This window comes from Branchiostoma lanceolatum, chromosome 2 (genome assembly GCF_035083965.1).
Source record: "Branchiostoma lanceolatum isolate klBraLanc5 chromosome 2, klBraLanc5.hap2, whole genome shotgun sequence".
In the NCBI taxonomy this organism is placed as follows: domain Eukaryota; kingdom Metazoa; phylum Chordata; class Leptocardii; order Amphioxiformes; family Branchiostomatidae; genus Branchiostoma; species Branchiostoma lanceolatum.
The window spans coordinates 4,688,120-4,714,935 of record NC_089723.1 but is presented as its reverse complement, the minus strand read 5'-3'; the positions used below and the strand labels follow the sequence as shown (position 1 = coordinate 4,714,935).

Here is a 26,816-nt window from a genome sequence, read left to right as displayed (position 1 = left end):
ATATTCCCATCCGCAGGACATCTACATCCTGGCAGTCCTGACGGTACAAGGCCTGATCGTGATCCTTCACACCACCATGTCCGTCATCACGAACAAGCACGTGGCGCGGCTCTTCAAAATTCTTGATCCTTTGCTCATACTTCTTCCAATGTTTCCATCCCCAGGACATCTACATCCTGGCTGTCCTGACGGTACAGGGTCTGATCGTGATCCTGCACACCACCATGTCCGTCATCACGAACAAGGACGTGGCGCGGCTCTTAAAATTCTTGATCCTTTGCTCATACTTCTTCCAATGTTTCCATCCCCAGGACATCTACATCCTGGCTGTCCTGACGGTACAGGGTCTGATCGTGATCCTGCACACCACCATGTCCGTCATCACGAACAAGGACGTGGTGCGGCTCTTCAAAATTCTTGATCCTTTGCTCATACTTCTTCCAATGTTTTCCGTCCGCAGGACATCTACATCCTGGCTGTTCTGACGGTACAGGGCCTGATCGTGATCCTCCACACCACCATGTCCGTCATCACGAACAAGGACGTGGCACGGCTCTTCAAAATTCATGATCCTTTGCTCATACTACTTCCAATGTATTTTTATCTCCAGGACATCTACATCCTGGCTGTTCTGACGGTACAGGGTCTGATCGTGATCCTGCACACCACCATGTCCGTCATCACGAACAAGGACGTGGCGCGGCTCTTCAAAATTCTTGATCCTTTGCTCATACTACTTCCAATGTATTTCCGTCCGCAGGACATCTACATCCTGGCTGTGCTGACGGTACAGGGCCTGATCGTGATCCTCCATACCACCATGTCCGTCATCACGAACACGGACGTGGCACGGCTCTTCAAAATTCTTGATCCTTTGCTCATACTTCTTCCAATGTTTCCATCTCCAGGACATCTACATCCTGGCTGTCCTGACGGTACAAGGTCTGATCGTGATCCTGCACACCACCATGTCCGTCATCAGAACAAGGACGTGGCGCGGCTCTTCAAAATTCTTGATCCTTTGCTCATACTTCTTCCGATGTATTTTTATCTCCAGTATATCTACATCCATGTCATCCTGGCTGTGCTGACGGTACAGGGCCTGATCGTGATCCTCCATACCACCATGTCCGTCATCACGAACAAGCACGTGGCGCGGCTCTTAAAATTCTTGATCCTTTGCTCAAACTACTTCCCATGTTTATTTCCATCACCAGGACATCTACATCCTGGCTGTGCTGACGGTACAAGGTCTGATCGTGATCCTGCACACCACCATGTCCGTCATCACGAACAAGCACGTGGCGCGGCTCTTAAAATTCTTGATCCTTTGTTCATACTACTTCCAATGTTTTCCATCTCCAGGACATCTACATCCTTGCTGTCCTGACGGTCCAAGGTCTGATCGTGATCCTGCACACCACCATGTCCGTCATCACGAATAAGGACGTGGCGCGGCTGTTTAACATCGGCTCGTCCGTCGTGCTGGGGGTGCTGGTCGTCCTCTGTCACGTGGCGCTCGTCATATACATCGCTGCTGTTAAAAGGTTCGTATTTATTATCTCCATGAAAAATGGAGATGTAGTTTTGTGCGTGTCTATGTGTCTGTCTGTCTGTGTGTTTGTCTTTCCGGACTGTTGTAGTCAGCATAAGTCAATGACCTCTGGATGGATTATGATGATATTTGGTATGTGGGTAGATGTTAGGAAGACAAAGGTCAAGATCGATTTTGGGCCCCTGGTACGTGACCTTGGTACTGCAGCAGAACTTCTGTTTTTTGTATCTTTTCACCTGGACTTGCTATGGTCTTGTTTATCTAATGGTTTGGCTGTTCAGCACGCACAGCTTGGGCTGCCCAACTACCAAGCCTGTGGCTCACAAATACAAATAGTACGAATGGAACTGAGGTACTGACATGGACAATAACAGTAATATGCAGTGTGCAAGAGTAAGGATATAATAAGGCGCAAAAAGATTAATGTGGTGTTTCCGGTTACGGTCCTGAAAAAAATGTAGGCAGGGATTCCACTTTCTCCTTTTTTTAGGAATCACTGAAGTGAAACACAGGTATTTTCAACACTATATCGTAATTATATAGGTATACGTTGAACTAGCTGAAATATGTCAATAAACTTAACAATACATAGTTGCAAAAGAAAGTTAAAGGAAGCCGAAGACTTTCATTTCGGAAGCAAAAGCTACACATAACTCCTAAAAATAATGCTAACAGAATTTCCGTAAAACATTAAAAGTTGCAGTTCCAGAGGTAGGGACGAGAATTCTTAAAATTCAATCGTTGGATCCCTGGGCTTAGATCATAAAATTATGATAACATATTGACTTGAACTATCTTTAAATTCTACGTTCCACAAACCTACTAACCAATGAGTATTGTAGTCCTGTAGGGGAACAACATAAAGGGCGATACGCCGGTGTGGAGATGGACGAACTACCATCCTAAATCTACACCACAACAGTATGATCGGAGGCTTTGTCTACTAAACGTAAGAAATGGCACCGCAAATACCACAGAAATTAAGAAAGAAAGTATAGTTCTCACAATCGCGGTAAAACGAGTAGTGGGACATGGTGGAGGGTGTTAATTAAAGGACGTAGCCTCCGTTCAAATCGGTTGCTGGAAAAAGTTTAAAAAGGTTGTAGAGGTTGGGGAAAGGGTATTCTGTTTGAAAAAGTTGCACTGATGCCATCTTGAAGCTCTACACTTTGATAGGAGACCTTGTCCATTGAAACGTACGAGATGGCATCACAGATGCCACAGAAATGTACAAAAACCATTGGTATCACCGTCGGTTAGAGAAGTTGTCTAAACTTTTATAAGACGTAGCCTAAGTTCAAGTCAGTTGCTGGAAAAAAGTTGGTTGTAGAATTTGAGAAAAGGGGTGTTTCTGTTTTTCAACTGTTGCACTGATGCCCTTAAGGAGCACAAGCTGTAATCCCTAATAAATACTATGAACTTTTGTGGTTTGTTTGGCATTGGGACAAAGACTTGAAAACTCGGTAACTGCAGCTTGTTTATCTCTTTATGTTTTACTTTACAGACATCCCGGCCAACAAAGCACCGCATAACCTATTCCGAGTGACGTCAGACCCGCCACCACAACACAAAGACTGAACTCCACCAAGGTCTGGAGGCCAACCGCTCGCTAGGAAAAATATTGATAGCTCACATCTTCCCTTCTTCTCTTGCACCACAAAAAAGAGACAAAATAGACTCATATCAACAGGAACAGGAGCAAAATAGTCGGAAATATATAATTTTCTGTGCCAAAATGGTTACAATGGACAGAAGTCGTCTGTATATCTCTCTAATAGTATGTACATGTATATTTCCAAATTGAAAGGAATATGTGGATTTATTTGTACTAGCTACGTTGATTTTTATTTTCGTCACATGTAGTATTGTTTTGTCTTGTATCAAGGCATATCACTTAGCAGCACCCTATATTAATATATCATATGTACTGTTTTTTTAGTCAAGAATCCAAAATTCAACATTTAGTTAGAATAGCAGCTTGCTAGCCTGAATTCAATCAAGCCTCCTGTGACCGCTCGCCGGCCTGTAACCGCCTCGCAACCCCCCGGACAGCTGGAGTTTGCGTTATACAGACTACATGTAACGTTAGCAGCTTGCTACAGACGGCGTCGATAGTTTAAAAGATAATTAAAGTTTGACAATCATGACATACAAAACGACAGGCTGGAGGCAGTGAAGTGAATTGTCAGGTTGAATGTTATGTTGATATTTGGATACCTTTTTGGTATGGATTGCGCAATAAAGGTGTTCATTTTACAATAAAGTGTGTACTCGTTTCTGTAGTTTGGCTAGTAGTTGTTACCACTTCTTCATATTTACAAAGAAAGTATCTTTTATTATCTAATGAAACCCATATATCTCCCTTCTAGATTTTTGGAAACGGTCAAAAGTTTATTAGATAGCATCAATTACATTTCGTCAGCGACACTGAGAAAGATCTGTAGTTCAACAAGTATTTAACCATGAATTAGTGAAACCGTTTCCAAAAGCACCCAGTTGCTTGAGTAACTGTTAATTTGCGTATCTTATTACTTGGATGTCTAACCTTCATCGACGTATAAACGCCAAATGTAAACTTAGTTACTTGCAATCAGTTACTTAAGCCCCTGTCACACATGTGCGTATATACAAGTCCGCATGGGTTACGTATTAATATGTTTTTGGTTTAGGTTAAGTTTGCAGCCGAAGAAGTGATTTCTTAGGTTCGATCACTTGGCTGCACAACGGTGGGTCAAAGTAGAAAACAACTTTTCCCCCGCAAACCTTACTTAAACCAAAAAATGTTAATGCGCAACTCACGCGCACTTGAATATACGCACAAGGGCCCTTAGATCAGCGTATGGAATTTAAACATACTCCGACAAATACACGCCAGGACACGTAATTCTCGCACAGTGTCGGGGCATGCACAAGCCAGGGTCAGGATGAGTAAACATCCCGTACAGGTTCGCACCTGGAAGGTTCTCACCTTTCCTTACCACACCTGGTCAAGCACTTAGCCATATGGACAGACGTAACACAGCTACAACCATGCTGAACTTCCTTGTACTTCTTGTGCTGCAAATGATCGCCCCATCTTTGGGTACGTACTTAGTCTAGCCTCTTTTCTACAGCAACTACGTTTCAAACTTAAAAATAAATAGGGTTGCATACAGGCCAACACAACGTTGAATTCCGCATCAGATACATTACCGTTAAACACCATCACTTTTGCGTCAGTGCTAAAGATAATACTAGTATAGCTTTTAAAGTTAGCTGTCTTAATGTGGACTACATCGTTTTTGTACGTATCATATCTACATCGGCGTCAACTAATTTATTGAATATGGCGATCGCTGTAACGAGAAGCAACTTTTAGTAATTTACATGTATAGCACCCCCCCTGCAAACCGTTTACATACTTTTTACCTCCGTGAAAACGGAGGTACTGTTTTCGCCCTGTGTGTTTGTTTGTACCGGAGTATGTCCGTGGTTACCTGAATATTGTAGAGTGACATGATACGAGCCGGAAGATTGTGTAACCAGAGACCGGCAGGATGGGAAGGTTGGGTGGGCCCGGGTCTAAAGCTAGTCTGTATAACTTCAAAGACAGATTCCTTGTTGATGTGACACTTGAATTTCTCCCCATTGTACGTCTGCCCAAATAAGGCCAGCTATGTGGAGGCACCTTGACCGGCTCAGGGGGCGAAGTGACGTCACACGGCTACCCTAACTACTACTTACACAACCAGGTAGGTTCTTACAGACTCAACATAAAGCTACTTTAATTTCACTAAAAAAGCCCTATGTCCAAAACAAATAGGACACTATTGTAAAGAATGAATCAGGGAGAGGGGGGTACATGAGAAAAAGTGCAGAAAGGATACGACCAAGAAACATGATACGGAACAGTAGGAAAAATCTCACGCATAATGACTCCTCTTTAAGTTTAACCCACCAAAATGGCGGGCCCCACATTACGTCATCATAGACGCCACGGTAGAAAACGCCCAAATATGTCGTTCTGACTCGTTCCCAGGACTGTACCTGGGTGATCGAGGCACGAGGCGGGCTCGCAAGCGTCACGTTCATGGACTTCGAACTGGAGCAGCCGGCAGGGGGCGCTTTTGGCACGTGTCGGTACGACTACGTGGAGATTCTCTCCTCTGGAGAATCACTAGGTAGGCAATGACAATTACTTGAAAAAAAGGCATGATAATTGATTTCATGTATTTGGATCCAGAGTACTTTTTACACATAGAATTCATCTCCAGTTGTCAAAGGCTCCCATTGTAGCTGGCTTGTAAAAACCACATATCGCTTTTGTAACAATTGGAGCTTGTTACACTAACAGTTAAGGCATAAACAGTGAGTTTTGTGTCTGGATTACATATGCATAAAGTTAAGTAAATAAAAGAAAAGATATAGATAGATAGATAAAGAGATAGAGAGGTAAAGCGTGACCTCTCATTCCTTAGACGTCTAACGTTTAGAAAACGTATGTAGTTGCTTGAGAGACATTTGTATTGTGTACCTTATTACATGGATATCTAACCTTCATCAACATAAAACGCATGGTTGCTGTGCAGGTATATACTGTGGCAACACGAACCCGGGCTCGGACAGTTCAGACGACATGCTTGAGGTTCGGTTTGTCAGTGACGCCACCTTCAACGCCAAAGGATTCCGCTTTACCTACAAGGTGCTGGGAGCGGTAGAAGAGCCCTCATGCGGAGGAGTCCTGAACGACACCTCTGGAGTCGTCACGTCGCCAGGGTAACGCAAATACTGCAAATGCAGACATGTTCGCGGTGGTTTTATGTTCGCGGTTTTCGCGACTACCATTTCACAGCAAACTTATGACCACGGCCGCGAACATTTTTGGTCCAGTACTGTAGCAGTATGTGACTTTAACGCTGACAAAAGTTTCACCTTAGCGCGAAATAAAAACCACGCGAACTTAAATGCATTTACAGTACGTTTACAGGAATCAATTGCAAGCCTCGATATTTGTTGCCGACAGAGACTGCCATTCTCGTATAGGGCTGTTTAGCCATAGTCGATGCTGTAGGGCTGTTGTGTGAATTAGGATTTTACCATGGTCAATACTGACCGACGGAGGCCATATAGTAGCTCTACAACCTGTCAGATATTTGTACACCGAAAATCTTATGTGTTAGGCCAAACTGATTTGATTAGGCGGATGGCATCCGCCGGCGCATCAATTTTCGTCCGTTTCCAAAAATGAAAAAATAGGCTCACCCCTGGGGCGTCGCCAAAAAGATAAAAGGAAAGAGTTTTGGATTATGCTGTAAATCGCATAAAGGAGCTGCAAAAGAGCAAATATATTCCGTGAATAGCATCAAAAATATTTCGAAATACGAATAGCAATATTGTAGTATGCCAAATCAGAATCCAAAGTCAAAGAAGAAAATGCGAAAGAAAAAGAATTATCCGGTAGACCATATATGCTTATTAGTTTGTTCAACCTTCCTGACCACTTACCTAGATTTCATGATGAAGGCAACTTTTTTGGTCGCACGCCGCATCAGTTTTGGGATTCCCAGAGGATGTCATCCATATAATCAAATCAACATGGCCTAACAACAATGGTTTGAAATAATTAGAATCCTTGACATTTTTTTGACGACCTTGTTACAGCCGACCTGTAACATGTCCCCTCAAGACTTTGAGACTCGTTCGATCGAAGTATCAAATTTTGATAGAGACTCATTGATTCAACACAATTCAATCCTCTATGTATGAACATTGCAGACGCAAAAGTAGCCTGAATGGCGTTGATGTAACTGTCTGTTACTTAACGTATCTTATTACCTGGCATGGATGTCTAACCTTCATCAAAATATACAAAGGAATTAAGTCATTCTCAAATGTAGATTAAAGTCCCCCTCTCACTAGACCCGGCCGCGGCACGCTGGCAGCGTCGCTGCTTCCTAAACTGGATTTGTGTTACCCTTGACTTTATAATGGGAATATTATTCAAAACGTACAGGTATGACCAAAAAGACAAGAAAGCACACAAAGCTTAAAAATATTCGATTTTTGTCGATGCAATTCATTCAGTGCTTTGTCAATTCGATCGGCGATTCAGTGTGCCACGGGTCCAGTGAGAGGGGGGCTTAACTTACGTACCCCTTCCCTTCTGCAGGTATCCTGAGGAGTATGACAACTTCCTGGACTGTACCTGGACACTCCCGGGTTTTAACAATAATGAAGCTCAACTAAAGCTGAACTTAAGCTGAACATACATACATTGACGAACAGAGCAGAAGAATCTACATGTACAAAGGAATTGACTCATTAAATGTAGATTAACTTACATACCCCTCCCCTATTGCAGGTATCCTGAGGAGTACGACAACTTCCTGGACTGTACCTGGACCCTCCCGGCTACAGGTGTGCCCGTGACCGTGACCTTCACGGAGTTCCAGACGGAGACGTCCTTCACGGGTCTCGCCACCTGCCGGTACGACTGGGTCGACATTTTCGAGGACGGGACGCAACTGGGTACGAAGTTTACTTTGCATCACAGTTCCTAGGCCAGTGGACCCTTAAGCTTGGTCCTCTTCGTCAGGTTCATTCATACAGCACGGTCTCAAGCCTTAGCTTCTGCTAACTAACTGCTACTTAACTACCTCTGCACACATGTGGCCAGTTTACTTTTGGGACCGCATCTGTAAGCAGCGACGCCTATAGCTGCAGTGCGAAGTGCAATCAGTAAGTATTGTCTGATAAAGTTACCGTGTACGAAGTTTAGTAGCGTGTTTTGTCCAGGGGTTAGTGACCCTGTCTAGACTAAGCTAATAAGAGGTCGTGTGTGCGAATCCCGACTAGTTCACCCGACATGCACGCTATTTGAAAGTGTCGCAGTCTTAAGGATGGGACGTAAGGCGTGGTCCACTGTTCATTGTACTTGTCGAATTTTCTCGTGCAACGAACCTACACATAACGTTTTGTGTGTTTTTTCTTTCGCCTCTTGAATCATACTTTTGCAATGGCATCACATCCCAATTATAAAACCAGAGTCACACGTAGAAACTAAGCCTATCTGGGTCGCGCAACGGGTGCCTTCTAGTGGAAAGGGGGCTTAAAGAATGGGACTTTTCAGTTTAAGGGGTGAATGCTTGCCTAAAGTTTGAAGCCTCCATATGACATATCGTTCAATCTGCTTTTCCTTGCACGTATCCGACAGGTCGCTGGTGTGGCACTGACAAGCCTGATGACGTCACCAGCACGAAAGCACTGAGAATCCGGTTCCGGAGTGACGGCAGTGTGGGAGACCGGGGGTTCCGGTTCGTCTACGAGTACCGGGTGAGCGTAACATTAATTACTTATAAATTTCATAAGGACGGGACGTTAAGCCGTGGTCTACTGTTCATTGTCGAAGAAGAATTAGGGGGATTCCCCCCGTACAATGAACCTGTAAATACTGTACATCTGTCTTCTCTGTCACGACCAGTGGAAGAGTAGCTCTTGTCATTCAGATCATTTCATCGTTGTTTTCTTTAAACCACCTCTCATTCTCTATAACTGAGCAGTCACAACTTGACACCACATACTGCAACTCGATCATTTCCGTCAAGGAGCTCTAGTTAAATGTATCTCCATCATTCGTATTTTTATGATAATACATGAAAACCAATCCGCGGATGTAGGTCTAGATTTTGACCTATAGCATAAGCGCCCGTGAATAGTTTCATTAGGTTGGTAAGTCTAGGAATTTTGGGAACGCATCTATAAGCAGCGACACCTGTGCTGCAGTGCAATGTGAACCAGTCAGATAGAATTGCCTTGAGGAAGGTGACAAATGGTCACCGAAACGTTGGTTGAATAAATCACTTGGTTGTGTATTTTCATTCCTTTTATTCTATAGTATAAGCGGTTTAGAACAACACGTTTCCAGGCATTGATGTTTATATGCCGACGTTTTCCCTCGATATAACAACGCTAGTTTCTAGTATGTGCCTCTGTTTCCAATCTATTTTCAGCTGCCAATTGAAAACACAACCGTCCCACCATCGAAGTTACCGGAGACTGAAGCAACTGAAATTCCAACGGAGTTACCACCTACTGAGGAGACAACAATCTGGGTAAAGCATCTCATAATATACGGCCATTGCATTAAACAAGTAACCGAATTCTATTTAAAGTAAAGAAATATGTCATATTTACCAAATACTGTAAATGCAGAGTTGTTCGCAGTGGTTTTATGTTCGCGGTTTTCGCGGTGAACTCTTTACCGCGAACATAAAATCACCGCGAACATTCCGAGTTACGTTATGCCAATACCTTGATTATGCTGTGAAGGCATTAAAAAGTCATCAAAGCTCAACCTGAAAGAACAATTGTTGTCAAAATTGAGAAATCGACTTCAACATTTTAGCGACGAGTGTTATTTGATAATCAGCTGAAAATATTATAACATTGTGATCTTTTACTTTCAGTAATGGCAACTTTTCAATGACCAATTGAGGGACAGCATGAATCCAAGATGACTCCAAATAACTAGCCTCTACCAGGCTCCACAGGTCGCTGGAAAGATAACAGAAATTTGCCAAATAGACCGACAATATGCCAGACCTAGGTCGCAAACTATACTCCCTGGCCAGCTAACTAGTACTCCTCTGGCATGTTATTTGTCTATTTGGCAAATTTCTACTATCTTTCCAGCGCCCTGTGGAGCCTGGTAGAGGCTATCAAATAACCAAGGCCCTCCAGTTGAAGCATACTTTCAGCAACCATAGTTCAATAAAGGTGGATAACTTTCCCACTGTTACGACTGCCTGGCGTTGTTATATTCTAGTACAAAAGCCCCCCTCTCACTGGACCCGCGGCACGCTGACGGCGTCGCTGCGGCCGATTGAATTGACAAAGCACTCCACGAATTTCATCGACAAAAAACTGATCTTTTTAAGCTTTGTGTGTTTGTTGTCTTTTTGGTCACACCTGTACGTTTTGAATGGTATTCCCATTATAAAGTCAAGGGTAAGACAAATCCAGTTTATACCAAAGACCAAAACGACAGTGCTACACAGCTTCCCCAACTCAATTCTTACCGGTCCGAGGCATGATTCCAAACGCTCCGAGGGATGATTCCAACCGGTCCGAGGCATTTCCAACCGGTCCGAGATACATTTCCTTACGTGCCGCGGTAGAATTCTAACCGCTCTACGATACATTTCCTTACGTGCTGCGGTAGAATTCCAACCACTCCGCGCCCGTGAGAATTTCCTGCCCTACGCGCTGCCCTGCGTTCCTCGACAGAATTTTCTGCCCTACGCGCTGCCCTGCGTTCCTCGACAGAATTCCTTTCGCGCTACGGCACGGCACAGTCCCCTGTCCCCCACGCTAATACAGTGGACGGTCCCAGATGGGTCAAGGGTCACGCGTGTCGAATGTGAACTGCGAAAATATAAACTTTCGTCGCCGTGTGTCATAGGCATATTTGCTGTTGTTGCAACAACCGTGACAGCAATAAAACCGGCTTGGCCCTGTTTAAATTATGATATTAAAGTTCAAGAGACCTCAAACCTGACACTGTCAGTACTACAGACTATAGTATATCAAGGAGGTCATATAGATATATAGATAAACCTCCTTGAGTATATATATCATATGAGTTGGCGGTGTACTTGACGGGATCGGTACGGGGGCATCCTTCTCTTCCTCAGCTAGCTCTCCTTTTATATAACGTTATACTATAGCTTGCATTTTGTTTCTGTGTTATTTCAGATTCTTAACCTGAAATAAACGGACCTGTCTCGCAGGACAATCCTACGGTGGCAAAAGTTCAAGTTGGCCACGGTTTTTTTTAGTCCTTTCAGCATATCGCATGGTCGAGTTATTTGATGAAAGTTCATACATGGACAACACAGACTACTAGTAACAGATAGCATTTCTATAACATTCGATTTCATTCATGGCTGGGGCTATAACAGGATTTTTCCGTGACTGAACAAGAATATCTTTTGTATTATCGACCGTATGTTTCTGTCAATGAATTTTATGGCCAATATCTAATGTGCATATTACACAACATTGTTTTGTGGTGAACGTGTGTGTGTGTGCTGGTAGCAATGTTGAGTCCACGACAGGCAGATTTCTAGAGGGGTCAACGCCCACTATATCGTCCTTTCAGTCGATCTACTGACACGGGAGGGGCAAAAAGGAATATCTAACGCCAATTGTCCGTCGATTGTAGTTGATATTGTAGTTGATATTGACAATCAGGGCTTCCTTTTAGTTTGTACGCACGTATTTTTAGAGACGGTGATAGTCAGAACGAAGCACTGAAAAACACGACCTGACTGGCTGTTCACATTCGCAACACGCGTGACCCTTGACCCACCTGGGATCGTCCACTGTATGAGCGTGGGGGACAGGGGACTGTGCCGTGCCGTAGCGCGAAGGAACGCAGGGCAGCGCGTAGGGCAGAAAATTCTGTCGAGGAACGCAGGGCAGCGCGTAGGGCAGGAAATTCTCACTGGCGCGGAGTGGTTGGAATTCTACCGCAGCACGTAAGAAAATGTATCGCAGAGCGGTTAGAATTCTACCGCGGCACGTAAGGAAATGTATCTCGGACCGGTTGGAAATGCCTCGGACCGGTTGGAATCATGCCTCGGAGCGTTTGGAATCATGCCTCGGACCGGTAAGAATAGAGTTGGGGAAGCTGTGTAGCACTGTCGTTTTGGTCTTTGGTAAGTTTAGGACGCAGCGACACCGCCAGCGTGCCGTGGGTCCAGTGAGAGGGGGGCTAAACGTAGCTTGTAAACCAGCCTTTTCTGAGTTCTGTCTCTGCTAAGGCATCCCTTTGGTACAAAATATGTACTAGTTATGGGCAAAAAGAAGGTAAAGCACTAAAACATAAAGAGAATATAGCTTAATAGTTGTTTTCATTGTCAATAAGTACAAATAATGACGTCACCACTTCCCACCATATACCACTCACAAAATGGCGGCGCCCCAAGACCACATGACCAAAATCCTACGAAAACAATATAGGTTTGGCTATCGCAAACCTGTAATTATAAGAAAATCAAATCAGTCTGATCCTTTGTACAACACATGATAAAGGTTTATTTAGATGTATCAAGTTAAAATGTATCTTGGCAATGGTACAAAACGATGGTACACTTTCTGTATGCGATGCAGAGCTTGTAGAGAAAAACAATACATGGGACAAGAAAGCAGCTTTATAATACAAATATTCATTTTTTCTAGCTATCTGTCTCTTCAATTTATTCTGAAAAACTAGTAGTGTGCACATGAAAATGTTTCAGTAACTTTTTGTAAGGTCAAATTTTGTGAAAAGTGTCTCTAGTGTCAAACTGTTTTTTTTAAGAAACATTTTCTGAGCAAATTTTTATCTTGTTTTTCTTTATATAATTTCTGGTTATTTCATCTCAACAGTCTTTCCCGGTCTATTTCTTAAAAAATTAAGTGTGTACAAAATGTATATATGGGGAAAACTAAATGATCATCTTGAATTTAAAATCATGTTTTCTTCATATGTTAATAGTCTGTTTATATGGTATGTTGTCAAACATTTCACCAAGGATGTACAAAAATGCAACTTCTGACAATGTTTCAATGTATTGCAAGGATATAAAATATTTCTATATGTACTAAGGTTGAAAAAAGTGTAGAGACATGTTGTAGAAAAAAGCGAAAAGTCTTGCTACTTTTTCTAGCAAACCTTAATGGTTGTTGGTCCCCTACCTCTGAATATTAACTTACACAAAACTACTAGAATTATTACTGTAAATGCAGAAATGTTCGCGGGGATTTAATTTCGTGGTAGGGAGAAAATGGAGTGTTCACGGTGGTTTTGAGATCGTGTTTAAAACAAAAGTAGCGCTACAGTCACACAATGGAATGGCTTTCGCAGTGGTTTTAAGTTCGGGGCAAAGATTCACCGCAAAAACCATGAACATAAAACCACTGCAAACATTTCTGCATTTACAGTACTATGGTTCAAAGACTTTATGAGACATCTAAAGTGAAAGTCATCTTAAGTGAAAGTCTGTTGTGGCTGATCCATTTCTTAAGGTCCAACAAGATTGGTACTCCTGCAATCTTTAAAGACAGAAAAGCCCTTAAGTACAAATAAGTATCAAAACACTCTTCTCCCTGATACTATATCATAACTTTCTAGCCCTCTGTTCACAATGAAACATGAAAATCTTGTATAACCTGGCAGCTCAGTATATTTTCATAGAACAAAACATTGATCATTTTACACTTGGAAAGTCATCTTCAACATTTCAAGGGTAACAAATTGAAATCCAATTAAATTTCTTTGTTACTGTATTCAAAGTTTCACATGGCATGGAAACATCATGCTTGTGTCTTTACGATAGTAAAGTCAAACCTGTACAAGTGCATGTACACCTCTACAAAAAGACCACCTGGCCAATGTGACCAATTTTTGGTAGTCCTTTAGATAATTGTTCCCATTTACACATTGAAAACATGGAGAATTCTCTCTTAAATGACCACCTGTCCACATAGATAAGATGTTATTGGTCCATGAGTGGTCTTCTTGTGCATGTTTGACTGTTTCTTCATATACAGTTGACATCACAACTTTAAGTTTCTAGTGCATTTCCAAGTTTAATGCGACCAGTCATAGAACATATTTTTGGTAATTTTTGTACATACATGACTATAACACTACTCTGTTAGAAATAATCTACACCTAAGAACAACAAAACTCTTCGTACACAAGTGATTTATTCCACCGACGTTTCAGTGACCGTCTGTCACCTTCCTCAGGGCAATTCTGACTGGTTCACTTTGCACTGCAGCTATAGGTGGCGCTGCTTACAGATGCAGTCCCAAACGTAACGTATACGACACCTATAGCTGCAGTGCAATGTAAACTGAGTCTGAGGAAGGTGACAGATGGTCACCAAAATGTCGGTGTGAATGAAATACTTGGTTGTGTACAAAGAGTTTTTGTTATTCAGTGACTAAAGCCCCTATATCACTGGACCTGTGATGCATTGGTGACCTCGCCGCATCCTAAATTGGATTTGTTACCATTGACTTTATAATGGGAACATCATTCAAAACGTACAAGTATGACCAAAAAGACAACAAACACACAAAGCGTAAAGAGATCAATTTTTCATCGATGAAATTCGTTGAGATTCGTCAATTCACCTGGTTGCAGCGAGTTCGCCAACGTGTTGCGGGTTAAGTGAGATAGAGGCTCTACCAACCTGATGAAACTATTCACACTCATTCATTATGTATACAGACTTCAGAAGAACTCAGCCTCTAGAGCAGCAGCCATCTCATCAGCCTCTGAGTCGCTACTGCTACTGGCCATGGAGGACCGAGTTTCTCCATCCTCCTCATCCCTTTTCCTCTTCTTATTCGGTCCAGTGTCGGAGGAACCTCGACTGGTGCTTAAACTACTCCTGCTGTCCTCTCCCCTATCCTCCTCTCCCCTACCCCCTTCTCTACCCCCCTCCCCCTCGGACTCACTGTCACTGTCTTCGCTGAATGCTTCCTCTACCTCCTTGTCCATGTTGGCAATGTCTTCAGAAGAGAACGCCATGAGCGGATTCGTCTCCGCGATCGTGGAAAGCCGACGTTTCCGAGGCCCACGCGACGAGGTCGGTTCCTCGGCGTCTGCCGAGCTCTGTTCTTTGTGGGGTTTCTCGGGGTAGGGGTGAGGGATGAACCTGTTGTCCCCCCTAATTTCGGGATGGTTGAACTCTAGTTCTGTGGGATACATGCCATGGACGGGAGGGTACATTGCGTGCTGAGGGGGGTAGGGGTAGTGCTGGTACATGTAAGGGTGCCTCCGGACTCTTTTTCCTGTGAGGGGGTCGTAGGTTGCAACTTCCTCCGGGGCCATTTGAGGAACCGCCGGTTGTGTAGTTGTGGGAGGGACGTCCATTGGTTGGTTTTGTGCTTGTGCCATCTCTTGTCTATCAGAGTCTTGCTCAGGTTCAAGTCCAGCATTCCTATCTCCTGATTCTTCCGTCACAGGAACATTTAGAGCAGTCTGGACATCTGTGTTGGTCGGCTGTGTGTCTGGAGCAACTGCAGGCCTGCCCTCCCCCGTCGGCAGCAGTGGTACGCTCTCGGCGTTGAAGTTGTCGCGCTCGGTGGGCGAGCTGTCCAGGACGGGGAAGATGCGCTCGTCGACGTGCTCCCATCGCTCCCAGCAGCACCACAGCCAGCTCCGGTCCACGATGCACACCTGGGGTAAGAGAAGAGAGAGCAGGCTATTATAAAAACAAAAGGTTGCAGTGTATGTGTGGGAGGAACACATGTATAATTACCAGGGAAACACCTGTGTTAGGAGAGGAGAGACTAGGCAATTAGCTAACATGGCGTCAGGGTGTCTTCTGGATGCCCTACATTAAGAAAACAAAGAAATTAGACACCCTCCTTTAGCAGGTAACACCCAGAGGACACCCTGTTTCCCTGGTAATTTCAGCTCCTCATGAATAAACAAAGGTTCAAACAAACAAAAAAACAAACCTGGCTGCTCCTCCCCCGTGTCGAGTTCCACTCCTGGATCATCCGAGCCTTCTCCGTTCGCAGGTTCGCCGCCACGAGGTGCGTTGTCCCGCCCTTTTCGCTCTCGCTTCCGCTGTCCTTCCCAGGCGGGATAAACTTCCGAGCAACACGCGCTCCCATCAGAGTCGCCGCTCGGAACTCTGGTGACTTCTCCGGAACGATATTGGTTGGAATCACCCCGCTGAAGAGAAGCACAGCGCCGCGTAGGGTCTGTTTACGCAGAAACGGGGCGATAAGTTTGACATCAGGGGCGCTAGAGAGCGACCCCGCCTTGTACTTGTCGTATGCCTCGTAGAAAGTGTGGTGGATTCGAACGAGGATGTCCTGAAGGTGGAGAAGATAGTCGTCTTCGTCAATGTGGCCAATCTCTTCGCACTCAAGCTCTGCATCTGTCTGTTGTTTCACTTCTGCTGTCTCTGTTGTTGTTTCCATAGTGTCTTTTTCTTCGCCTTTTTCTGAATCTGAAGATGCCAACTTATTCTCCTTTCTTTCGGCACCCACTTCAGGGTTTTTCTCTTCTCCTTCCTTGGAAGAAATGTCCACAGAATCAGTCTTTGAGGTGTCGTTAACAGTTTGTTTCTGATCTTTTCCATCAGAACTTGCATTTATTTCCTCCTCATGTGAAGTCACCTCCATATTGTCTTGAGCCGCAGATTCTGTGACGTCATCCTTACCTTCCCCATCGTCCTGCAAGTCCGGTGTTTTGTCTTTCGTATCTGAAAGGTTCTCGTTGTTCCCTCCTTGTTTGTCCTCTCCTTTGTCATTTTCCTCAACAGTAGTATCTCCTGGTTTGTTATCTGACTCTTCTTTTGAGTTCATTGGTTGCTCAGAATTTTCTTGTTTTTCCTCTGTTGTGTCGTTCGATTTTGCCTCCTCTCCTTTAGAATTAGCAGGTTTTTCTTCTGCTGTATCGTTTGGTTTCACCGCCTCTTCTCTAGAGTTGGCAGGTTTGTCCTCTGCTGTATCGTCTGGTTTTCCCGCCTCTGCTTTAGAGTTAGCAGGTTGTTTAGCCTTGACTTGGCGGAGAGGGGAGGCATTGGGATCGTTGACGTCTCCGACGCCCATGAAGTACTCGTACTTCTTCACGCGGACGAGGTTGGGGGCGTCGTCCCAAACGTCCGCGCGGTCGTCGATGATGGCCACCATGGAGTCACCACAGGGAAACAGGGACCTGGAAGGACAAGAAGGCTGCTGTTTTATGCCGAAGGGCAGTTATAGGAGATTAGAGTGGCTATACAGATACAGAAGCTGGGGTGTTCCAGAAAGAACTGTTATACCGGCTATACAGATAGAGATACTTTCCTTTGAATGGAAGTTAAAATGTAACAACTGTAATATGGCGTGATTGAACATGCAAAAACGACAATGAATAATTTCATCAGGTCGGTGAATTGCTGAATACCGGTAACAAAGAATGCACAAAAAAAGGAATAAAAGGCTGTTACACAATGTATGTGACTCCTTGGTTGTGAATAAAGAACTTTAAAAAAATTATTTTCTTTGTCTATTGCATTTTCAAACAAAAACAATAACATGACAAGAACAGAAAACATACTATATCAATACATAAACATAATATATAAGCGGAACTTTGTTACCTGAGGTTGGCGTTCTTACGGTTCAAGTCTTCGCTCTCATCCCGCGACAGGATCCGCTGGTAGAACAGCTTGCCCTTGGGGTCCAGGAAGGTCGCGACCTTGTGTGCGTACTCGCGGTTGCCGAAGGAGAAGACGTGCAGCTCGTAGAACTGCGACACGTACTCCAGGAAGTCGCTGGTATGCGGGCGCAGCCGTGTGAACATCTCGGGCCGGCTGCCGTGGGTGTAGATGTCCTGAAGTGGACAGAAAATGTTACATCAGGAGGTGTGAGCGTTACAATGTACATGTATATCCTAAGCCTCCTTCTCTCTCCTCAAAGGATGTGCTTACTGTAGCATGGAAATCAGAGAATCTTAGCCAAAGATGAAGAAGCCAATTCTGTACATAATCCATAAATATACATGTAGACATAGTTCTCTCTTTATTTGAATATCTATTTGAATATCTATGTCTATCAATATCTATCTTTCTCTGTGTGCATGTGTGTGTATGAATGTGTGTGCATGTGTACATGTGTGAGTGTGTATGTATGTATGCGTGTGTGTACAAATATCTAGCATTGTGCCTTACCCTACAGGTTCCCTTCCCCTCATAGCTAAAGTACCAGTGCCCTACCTTGACACTGTTAACTAGCCTAGTTTTTACAGAGTTCCTCTTTCAAACATAGAACAGCCAAAAGCTTTTAAAAGTACTAGCTAACTGTTGTTACAGAGCCCCCCTCCCCCTGTAGCTATAGTACAGTATTAGTGCCCTACCTTGATACTGTTGAATAGCCTTAGCTTCTACACAGCTTTAAACATAGAAGAGCCTTAAGCGCAAGTACTGTTCTGTGCCTTACCCTGACTCCGTTGACTAGCCTGGGATCTACAGGCTCCTGGGCGGAGTGGATGAGTGTCTGATCCAGGTCCACCATCAGGACCAGCTTACGGTTGTCCAGCAACTGTTTCTCCTCTCGCTGCGCCAGCAGACGGGCTTCCTGAAGACGGACAGACAAGAAAAGTGCAAATATTTTTAGTTTTTTTTTAGTTTAGTTATTTCGCACTTAAAAATATACATACATAAGAAAGAAATACAAAGATAATAAAACAGTGCAGGGCAGGCCAAAAAGCTTCTGCTTATGTAAAGGCCTCCCTTTATCAAAACATAACATTTTTAGTTGATCAGTTATACAAAGGAAATAAGTTAGATGATAAACAACATAGAGGTCATGAGAACAATATAATAAGATATATATATTGTAAATCGACAGTCTCTTGCTGGGTATTCAAGGACAACAAGCAACACACTAAAACTTGTGTAAAGCTAAATGCGCTATATGGTGTGCAGAAATTTGCCTCGAGATCTAATTTTAAGTGTGCTGGAGAGCACTATTGGTCCATATTAAGTAAGTACTCTTTAGCCATGTATTCACCACATGCTTTTCTTGACACTTTTTCACAAAGATTCAAACCCCATATTCTAAAATCTACACAAATGAGATGGAACAGAGGTGTACAAGATCACAGTCTAAGACAACATACCAAGTTACTGAACTGCTATCTTAGTCTAAAACTGCAAAGTTAGACTTAGAGGGCCAGAGATACATATATACCGTAAAATCCCTATTTACACGCACTTTTTAAACTTTTCAAGTCGCAAGCAGGTGCTCCAAGCAGACGCCAAAGTCGGGGTGCGTACGTTAGGAGGGGTTCGTCCTCGAAAAAATCGCATATCAGCTTGAGAGTATGGTACATCTTCATGCAAATGAAGTATGGAATGCTACCACACAATCAATCAGTAATGAAGAATAGATAATACATAATATTATATTTAAATTGTTTGACATTTTCTACCCAGAAACATTTTCTCAGTCACCCTTTAAGTTGGTAAACATGATCGGAAGGATGATCATGTCAACCTCTATAACTATCCACCGAAATGCTGGAGAGGGGGCGCGTACGTTAGGAGGGTTTTTCCCCTGAACATTTTAACTCACTGAGTCAGGCCTGCAATCGTCCCCAAATCGGGGGTGCGTACGTTAGGAGGGGTGCGTACGTAAATAGGAATTTTACGGTATGATGAAACTTGACGTGAGTTTCTGCCAGTGAATGTGATTAATATCTTTTTTAATAACCAATAAAGGAACCCACAGCTCACCTCCTGAGTAACCCTGAGTCCAGGGACTGTGTGCACCATGCTGACTGAAGCTGCTGTGGTGTCGGCAGGTTTGGGGGAGCCGGGCTTGGAGGAACGGCCTGATGGACCACTAGGAGGAGACGGGGAGGAAGAGGAAGCGATGTTACCGACTGTTTCACCTTCCTCTGGCTGCATGACCACGTAATCAGTAGAACGAAACGAAAATGGACAAAGAGACTGACAAGTTTGCAACTGTTCCCTATCACTGATGATATGAGTGAAGTTACTGATGCATGGTGCCACATTACTGGAGGGGTGTTCTTCATATGCAATTACACAGGATGTATGTGCCGGGTAATCCTTACACAATGGACATACAAAGAAAGGTCTAATTCCACTCATAAACCCAAGTCTGTGTATCCCCGTACTTACTCGTCGTTCCTGAGGTCCTCCCCACATTCGGCACACATGTCCCAGATCACCGTACGGTGCAGACATTTGGCCTCGATGTCCAGCAGGGCCGTGCTGAGGAGTTGAACAAATACAAGTTCATTTTCTTTTCTTTGTAAACCATGTTCAAGCATAACACACTTGTTCTGTACAGGAAGTATAAGCTGCCAGGTATTTTCTATGATGTCACTTGCGCCATGTTGGAGTACATTGTACGTGTTGTACACGTGCCAACATGCTGCTGCAATCCAACACAACAGCCGAAGTACAGATACACTACAGATTCAAATTATGGAGTCAACAAAAAGCCTGCATATGTTGTTTTTAGAGTTCTACTGGAAAACAAAGGCAATCAGAAAATGTGGTCAGCATAGTAATGAGAAAATACTGACAGAGATAGCTATCAAGGCTTTATTTTTCTGATGAAGGCTGATAGTAGCGTTAACATCTTCTAGGAAAGTTCTAAAATGTATGTTATGGAGACGTTTATAAACATATTCATTCAGTGTATAGATCAGTGGAATTTGACATATATCAGCTAACTTTGGGGTTGTTAAGCCAATCATGAACGATGATAAAGGTCATCTATTTCAGTCTTTGTCCATGACAACCACTTACTTTGTTTACAGTGACTTTCTCTTCGTACTCATATGCTTATGCAACATAATCTATATTTTCGGACACATAACGATAATTACAACCCTCAAGTCTATGACAGTAGGCCTAAAGGCTTCCGTGGCATGTTTCTGACTCACCCCGGCTTGACGACATCTCCCACCGCCCGTCTCAGCTGCAGCACGACCCCCACTCGGTCAGCTCGTATCTTCACTTCCCTCCCCTGCGCGCCAACCGCCCCCCTCCCACCCTGCGTGTCCGCCGCCTCCTCGGCATTGTCAGCTCGGTTACCCTCCTCTGTGGCCCCGCAGACGGCGAGCACGGTGCCCTGGTACACGCTGTCGCCCGGCTGGACCTTCCATTTGACCAGCCGGGCTGTCGAAGAGCCTGGAAAAGTCACAGTCTCCTTCATTTTCGCGGGGCAGATCGAAGCATCACTACCATGATGATGATGATACAATGCCGCCCCACGAACTGCAGTTTTGGTGTGAACTGCTAGGTGGCGCCCCTGAGCAGTCCAAAACATTCGAACCGAAAAATATTTCGACCGGCTGGTTGCTGCGTACATGTCCCAGTTGGATAAACCATGCAGAATTCACACTGGGGAATGGCTCCTTCGGTCCAACATACAGGTATACGATTAGCTACTTTCCTAGCCATGTTTTAAACAATATATTTGGTGCAGGAACAAGAAAATTTCGTTTGAGGTGTGCGTATATGCTAGCTATTAACCAAACCCGGAAGTAAACTAAAACGCAACAAGTCAGCGTACGTAGCCGCCTTTTTTGTCCACGATACAGCGTACTATTTGACATATCCACCTATTTCAGGCACTAGTTAGCATGCTATTCAATACATAGCATTGATTGACGTATTTTGAACTTAGCTTTTTAATGTCGTCACAATATTCTTTATGACCTTACCTGTCAAGCAAACAAAGGTCACAGCTTTACGCGAAAATAATCAAGGTCCACAGAGCTCCTTGCAACCTGTACTACCTCAAATTTTGCACTGGATCCATTCGCTGTTTTGTGTGCCGCTTCTTGAAGGATTTACCCGTCCCCTCCTACCCCCAGTATCTCATAATAAGGCCACAGCAAGTAAATTTTATGGATGACATCCTCCGCAGACTCCAAAATTAATGAGATAGGGCGAAAAAAAAACAAGGTGGGTATAAAAAAACAAGATTCCTATATTTTCAAATTTTGAGATCATGAATCTTGTTAAACAAGACTTGTGGCAACAAAATATGATGTCACGGCCAACAGGTCTTTTGTTCCTGTATTCAACCAATGACGTTTCATATATAATATAAGACCACCTTGATTCAACAGTAAACATGTCATACCATTATGGGCATTCATTTGTAATGGAACACCTGGGCAGCAACTAATTTATATTCAACTAGGTATACACTGTGTCAACACATGCCATCAAATGCGAGCAATTGAGCCTCAACGTTGCTGGATTATATCAAGCAATTGCACAACACATAGCCTTTGTCAGACATATCATCGGAGGGCAATGAAATTTCGATTTTGTTAGTAGTTCGCTTCATTCAAAGCACATCGGCTTACACGTTGTTGATAATGATGGCACAGAAATTACACACTATATTACAAGTTTGGCAAGAGGGCTGCACAGTGTCTTCCTGTAAGTTGGTGACGACGAGCAATCTTGTTACAGCTTGCATACACAATAATTGTACAATGCACTTGTACGGAGTTTTCACAATTCTTACATTTTCAAATACCTTTTTATGACATCTAGAACGTTTTCGCGATAGCACTGACTGTAGTTTGCGACAAATTGTATTATTTTCGGTATGTTGACCATTGCCGAACGGTAAAAAAAATCTTGTTTTTTTTTTCAAAATCAGGCGAAAATTAATGAGCGCGCTGATGTCATCCATAAAATTTACTTGCTGTGGCCTAAACAAGGAAAACAAGACAAGTTGTTTTTCTATTTTCCGAACCGCCCCTCCCCCAGGTGACGCCCAGTTCGGCAGCCATGACAGTTACGTCCTCCAGGGAGTCGAGATGAAACTGTCTCCTACGATTGCTCCGACCACCAAGGTATAAAAAAATAGATTCTATCTTATATTTCATGCTTTTAAAAACGCACATTTTATTTCAATAACAAAATCTGTACATGAAAAGCTAAAATACATTGTACAACACAAAACATACATTGACATGTCGGTGTACCAAATAAGGCGGAGTATCAAAAGTTACAGGTGTGACAAAAAATTTCGTATTTGGTAGTTTACAAATTTGCTGTTTACTATATAGAGACAATTGCTCCGACCAACAAGGTACAAAGACATATTTTGTCTTAGATATCGTGATTTTAGAAAATATTTTATTCAAATCAACAAGTTTATTTGTTTATTGTTTGTTCTAAACAATCAGTTTCAAGTTGAAAGCCACAGCTACCTACGTATTGGCCTATAAGATTATTGTAACTGTTGTCAGAAAGACATACAATGGAAATGCTGAACACCCCAGTACACTGAACACCATAGTGCCACCAGAAGCTAGTGTACATGTAGCCGTTTAGATAACTAAATACTCCCATGTTAGGCCACAGATAGAGTTGTATGTAACGTTATAGCTTTCTAGTAGTATCATTTTTAAAATTAAAAATGACAAGTGGCAACTTTTCTTTTCCATCTTTTAGGTGTGCCTTCCTGTACAGTATCAAAACAGCCATTCCAAAACAACCGCCGTCCTGGCAGAGGCAAACTATGATTTCTCCGTAGAGAAGAGTGTCTTGGGTATGGACGCGAAGGACAGCAGTGAGAGGAGTTAGCGCTGTAACGTCAGTATCGCCCATGGCCCAAGTTTCATATCGTATAAAGAGACATTGCGTATATGGTGTGCAAATATATGGATTCAACAATCAGCAAATGAAAAAAAAGCATACGAGCTCATGAACAAATACTCTATCTGTTATCAGTTGCAGTTTGTATTGTCAGTAACTTCACTGTCGCCTAAGGTTCATATTGTATAAAGAGACCTTCCGTATATGGTGTGCAACTATATGGATTCAGCAATCAGCAAATGAAAAAAAAAAACACGAGCTCATAAACAAATAGTTTGTCTATCTTTTATCTAGCCGCAGTTAGTACATTCAATAACTATAGTGTCGCCTAAGGTTCATATTGTATAAAGAGACATTGCGTATATGGTGTGCAAACATATGGATTCAACAATCAGCAAATGAAAAAAGCACACGAGCTCTTGAACAACTACTCTGTTATCTAGTTGCAGTTTGTATTGTCAGTAACTTCAGTGTCGCCTAAGGTTCATAATGTATACAGAGACATTGCGTATATGGTGTGCAAATATATGGATTCAACAATCAGTAAATGAAAAAAGCACACGAGCTCGTGAACAAATTCTCTATCTGTTATCTAGTTGCAGTTTGTATTGTCAGTAACTTCAGTGTCTCCTAAGGTTCATATTGTATAAAGACATTGCGTATATGGTGTGCAAATATGTGGATACAGCAATCAGCCAATGAAAAAAAAAACACGAGCTCATAAACAAATGGTTTGTCTATCTTTTATCTAGCCGCAGTTAGTACATTCAGTAACTTCAGTATCGCCTGAGGTTCATATTGTATAAAGAGACATTGCGTATATGGTGTGCAAATATATGGATTCAACAATCAGCAAATGAAAAAAAAAGCACACGAGCTCATGAACAAATACTCTATCTGTTATATAGTTGCAGTTTGTATTGTCAGTAACTTCAGTGTCGCCCAAGGTTCATAATGTATAATAATAAAGAGACATTGCGTATATGGTGTGCAAACATATGGATTCAGCAATCAGAAAATGAAAATACGAGCTCATGAACAAATTCGTAATCTATATTTTATTAGCTACAGTTTGTACTTTCAGCAACTCTGGAAGTCTTGTCTTCTGTATCTGTATCTATATAGCCGATATAACAGCCATTCGGCGCATATATATAACACCTGCTTCGAGACCATATTGTATATAGAGACATTGCGTATATGGTGTATATGTATATCATATGGATACAGCAGTCAGCAGATGATGAATATACAGCGGACAAGAATCAAATATTTTGACTAAGCTACGGGGTTTAAGTTCGGTATTAACAGTGTTGTCTTATTTGTGGCGCCTCTATCACAAAGTTAGATGAGCCAAGGGTTCATTCCAATATTTGCATTTAGCACAGACAAACAACTATCCAATACTCCGATCCTAACACACATGTACCAGTAGAAAAGGATGCACATTTCTAACTATCACAACTATTTACGACAAATATCAAGAGGTAGGACATTGGAAGATTTATAAAGGACATTGGAAGATTTATAAACATGTAGTGCTGGACATAGACGCAACTCTCTGGGCCGCAGAAATGGTTGGAGTAATTGTAGAAAATTAAAAAGTTATACAGAGTGAATCTATGTCGTAATGAAGCATGCAGAGCGTAAGGGTATTGTACTGTGTGTATATGTGTGTGTGTAAGTGTGTGTGTGTGTGTGTGTGCATAGCCATTCAGGCATATCATACAACAAAGAATCTCATTGTTTACGGATAGAATCCACATTTCTCCTCAGGCAGAATTAAGTCAAACTGCCCTCGTCACCAATTACATTACATTTGACTAAATCAACCATACGGCTAACACACAATGTACATGTCCAACTCATAGGTACAATTGTAGAAGTATCTGAACGATGTTTATACGGACGCGTATCTCTCTGTCCCTAAAAACTACGGCTCGTACTTCATTGACCCATGAATCCCATGAATTGGGTAGGTTTGTCTTTGCCATGAAAACACTGCACACCTATTTCTTTGAAAATTGGATTGAAAAGTCGGTAAACCAAATGTTTAACAAAATGGGCGTAAACAAATGTGAATGGGTAGAGTTTTTTTAAATACATAGTCAAAGATGTATCATTAAATAGAGCTAATAATCCTGTTCGGAGAGCTTTTAGGGTAGATTCTTTCTGATGATCACATGATTAAGTTCTCAACTCCACATCCACCAACCTGTCCTTGGCAATATGTCGTATTATAAAGATGAGGCAATGTCTTCAAACGCGGCGTTACTTTCTCCTTCAAGTCGTCTGTCTTCCTCGCTGCACGAAACTTCTTCATTTTGTGACAGACCGTCACAAGTGTCTCTTTCCACTGCCGATAGCCGTATGAACGATGGTGGCTGGATTTCACCAGTATGTACGGATCCAGCACACTGACTCGTAAAGTCCCGCTGCGCGCTCCTCGAGCGAGATATTTCAACAACGTCTCGCCTTCTTGTCTGGGGACTTCCTACGTCCGGTTTCCCACAGCATATCTTTCGCACGGCTGTCTGAAGTTCCTTGCTGGCGAGCCCGTAGATTACCGGGTTGGACGACCTTAGCTTAAAAGACCAATTTCTATAAAGATGAGGCAATGTCTTCAAATGCAGCGTTGCTTTCTCCTTCAACTTGTCTGTTTTTACTGGATCCGTTGCACGAAACTACTTCTTCATTTTCAGACAGACCATCGCAAGTGTCTTTTCGCATTGCCGATAGCCGTATAAACGATGGTGGCTGGATTTCACCAGTATGTACGGCTCCAGCACGCTGACTCGAGCGAGAAATTTCAACAACGTCTCGCCTTCTGGTCTGGGGACTTCCTACGTCCGGTTTCCCACAGCATATCCTCCGCACGGCGGTCTGAAGTTCCTTACTGCCGAGCCCGTAGATTACCGGGTTGCTGAAGCAGGGAACGGTCAGGTACAGAAACTGGGCGGCGCGTTTGACGATGAGCACCGACAACCTTCGGTCTTCCGAATCGAGGAGACAGATGCCGATCTGAATGTACCGCAGGATTAGAAACACGAAAAGCACGGTTATTTGTGCTGATATTGTTCGTTCTGTCCGCTTGTTTCTTCCCCTGCGTGATGCGAACTGCT

General features: G+C 43.1%; 2 protein-coding genes and 1 long non-coding RNA gene across 3 annotated transcripts in view; 2 read left to right on the top strand and 1 right to left on the bottom strand.

The window, feature by feature from the left end:
- LOC136426534 (uncharacterized) overlaps positions 1–9,147 on the top strand; it is a 30,673-nt gene extending 21,526 nt beyond the window's left edge. Inside the window, exons 8-20 of the mRNA XM_066415199.1 lie at positions 165–452; positions 611–847; positions 909–974; positions 1,058–1,150; positions 1,218–1,301; positions 1,366–1,547; positions 4,501–4,637; positions 5,204–5,286; positions 5,574–5,715; positions 6,124–6,310; positions 7,896–8,062; positions 8,748–8,866; positions 9,094–9,147. Of these exons, the coding sequence (XP_066271296.1) occupies positions 165–452; positions 611–847; positions 909–974; positions 1,058–1,150; positions 1,218–1,301; positions 1,366–1,547; positions 4,501–4,637; positions 5,204–5,286; positions 5,574–5,715; positions 6,124–6,310; positions 7,896–8,062; positions 8,748–8,866; positions 9,094–9,147 (1,839 nt within the window). The remainder of the gene's footprint in view (positions 1–164; positions 453–610; positions 848–908; positions 975–1,057; positions 1,151–1,217; positions 1,302–1,365; positions 1,548–4,500; positions 4,638–5,203; positions 5,287–5,573; positions 5,716–6,123; positions 6,311–7,895; positions 8,063–8,747; positions 8,867–9,093) is intronic.
- A 270-nt stretch (positions 9,148–9,417) lies between these two features.
- Positions 9,418–10,331, top strand: LOC136426692 (uncharacterized). Its single transcript, XR_010754322.1, has 2 exons — positions 9,418–9,645; positions 10,000–10,331. It is a non-coding gene; the product is annotated as an uncharacterized lncRNA (long non-coding RNA).
- A 4,179-nt stretch (positions 10,332–14,510) lies between these two features.
- Positions 14,511–21,352, bottom strand: LOC136427213 (RNA polymerase II subunit A C-terminal domain phosphatase-like). Its single transcript, XM_066415995.1, has 7 exons — positions 21,012–21,352; positions 20,239–20,331; positions 19,828–19,936; positions 18,530–18,667; positions 17,692–17,924; positions 16,055–17,264; positions 14,511–15,770 (listed from the first exon to the last, which is right to left on the bottom strand). The coding sequence occupies exons 1-7, from the start codon at positions 21,281–21,283 to the stop codon at positions 14,820–14,822; spliced, it is 3,006 nt and encodes a 1,001-aa protein (XP_066272092.1). The 5' UTR covers positions 21,284–21,352; the 3' UTR covers positions 14,511–14,819.
- Between the last annotated feature and the right edge of the window lie 5,464 nt (positions 21,353–26,816).

Bases quoted from the DNA above. Each gene is read 5' to 3' on its own strand.
- LOC136427213 (XM_066415995.1), bottom strand. From the start codon at position 21,283: ATGAAGGAGACTGTGACTTTTCCAGGCTCTTCGACAGCCCGGCTGGTC. The intron at 20,332-21,011 runs GTGAGTCAGAAA...TCAACTCCTCAG, and splicing joins GGAGATGTCGTCAAGCCGGG to CACGGCCCTGCTGGACATCG. The intron at 19,937-20,238 runs GTAAGTACGGGG...GTCTCCTCCTAG, and splicing joins GAGGACCTCAGGAACGACGA to TGGTCCATCAGGCCGTTCCT.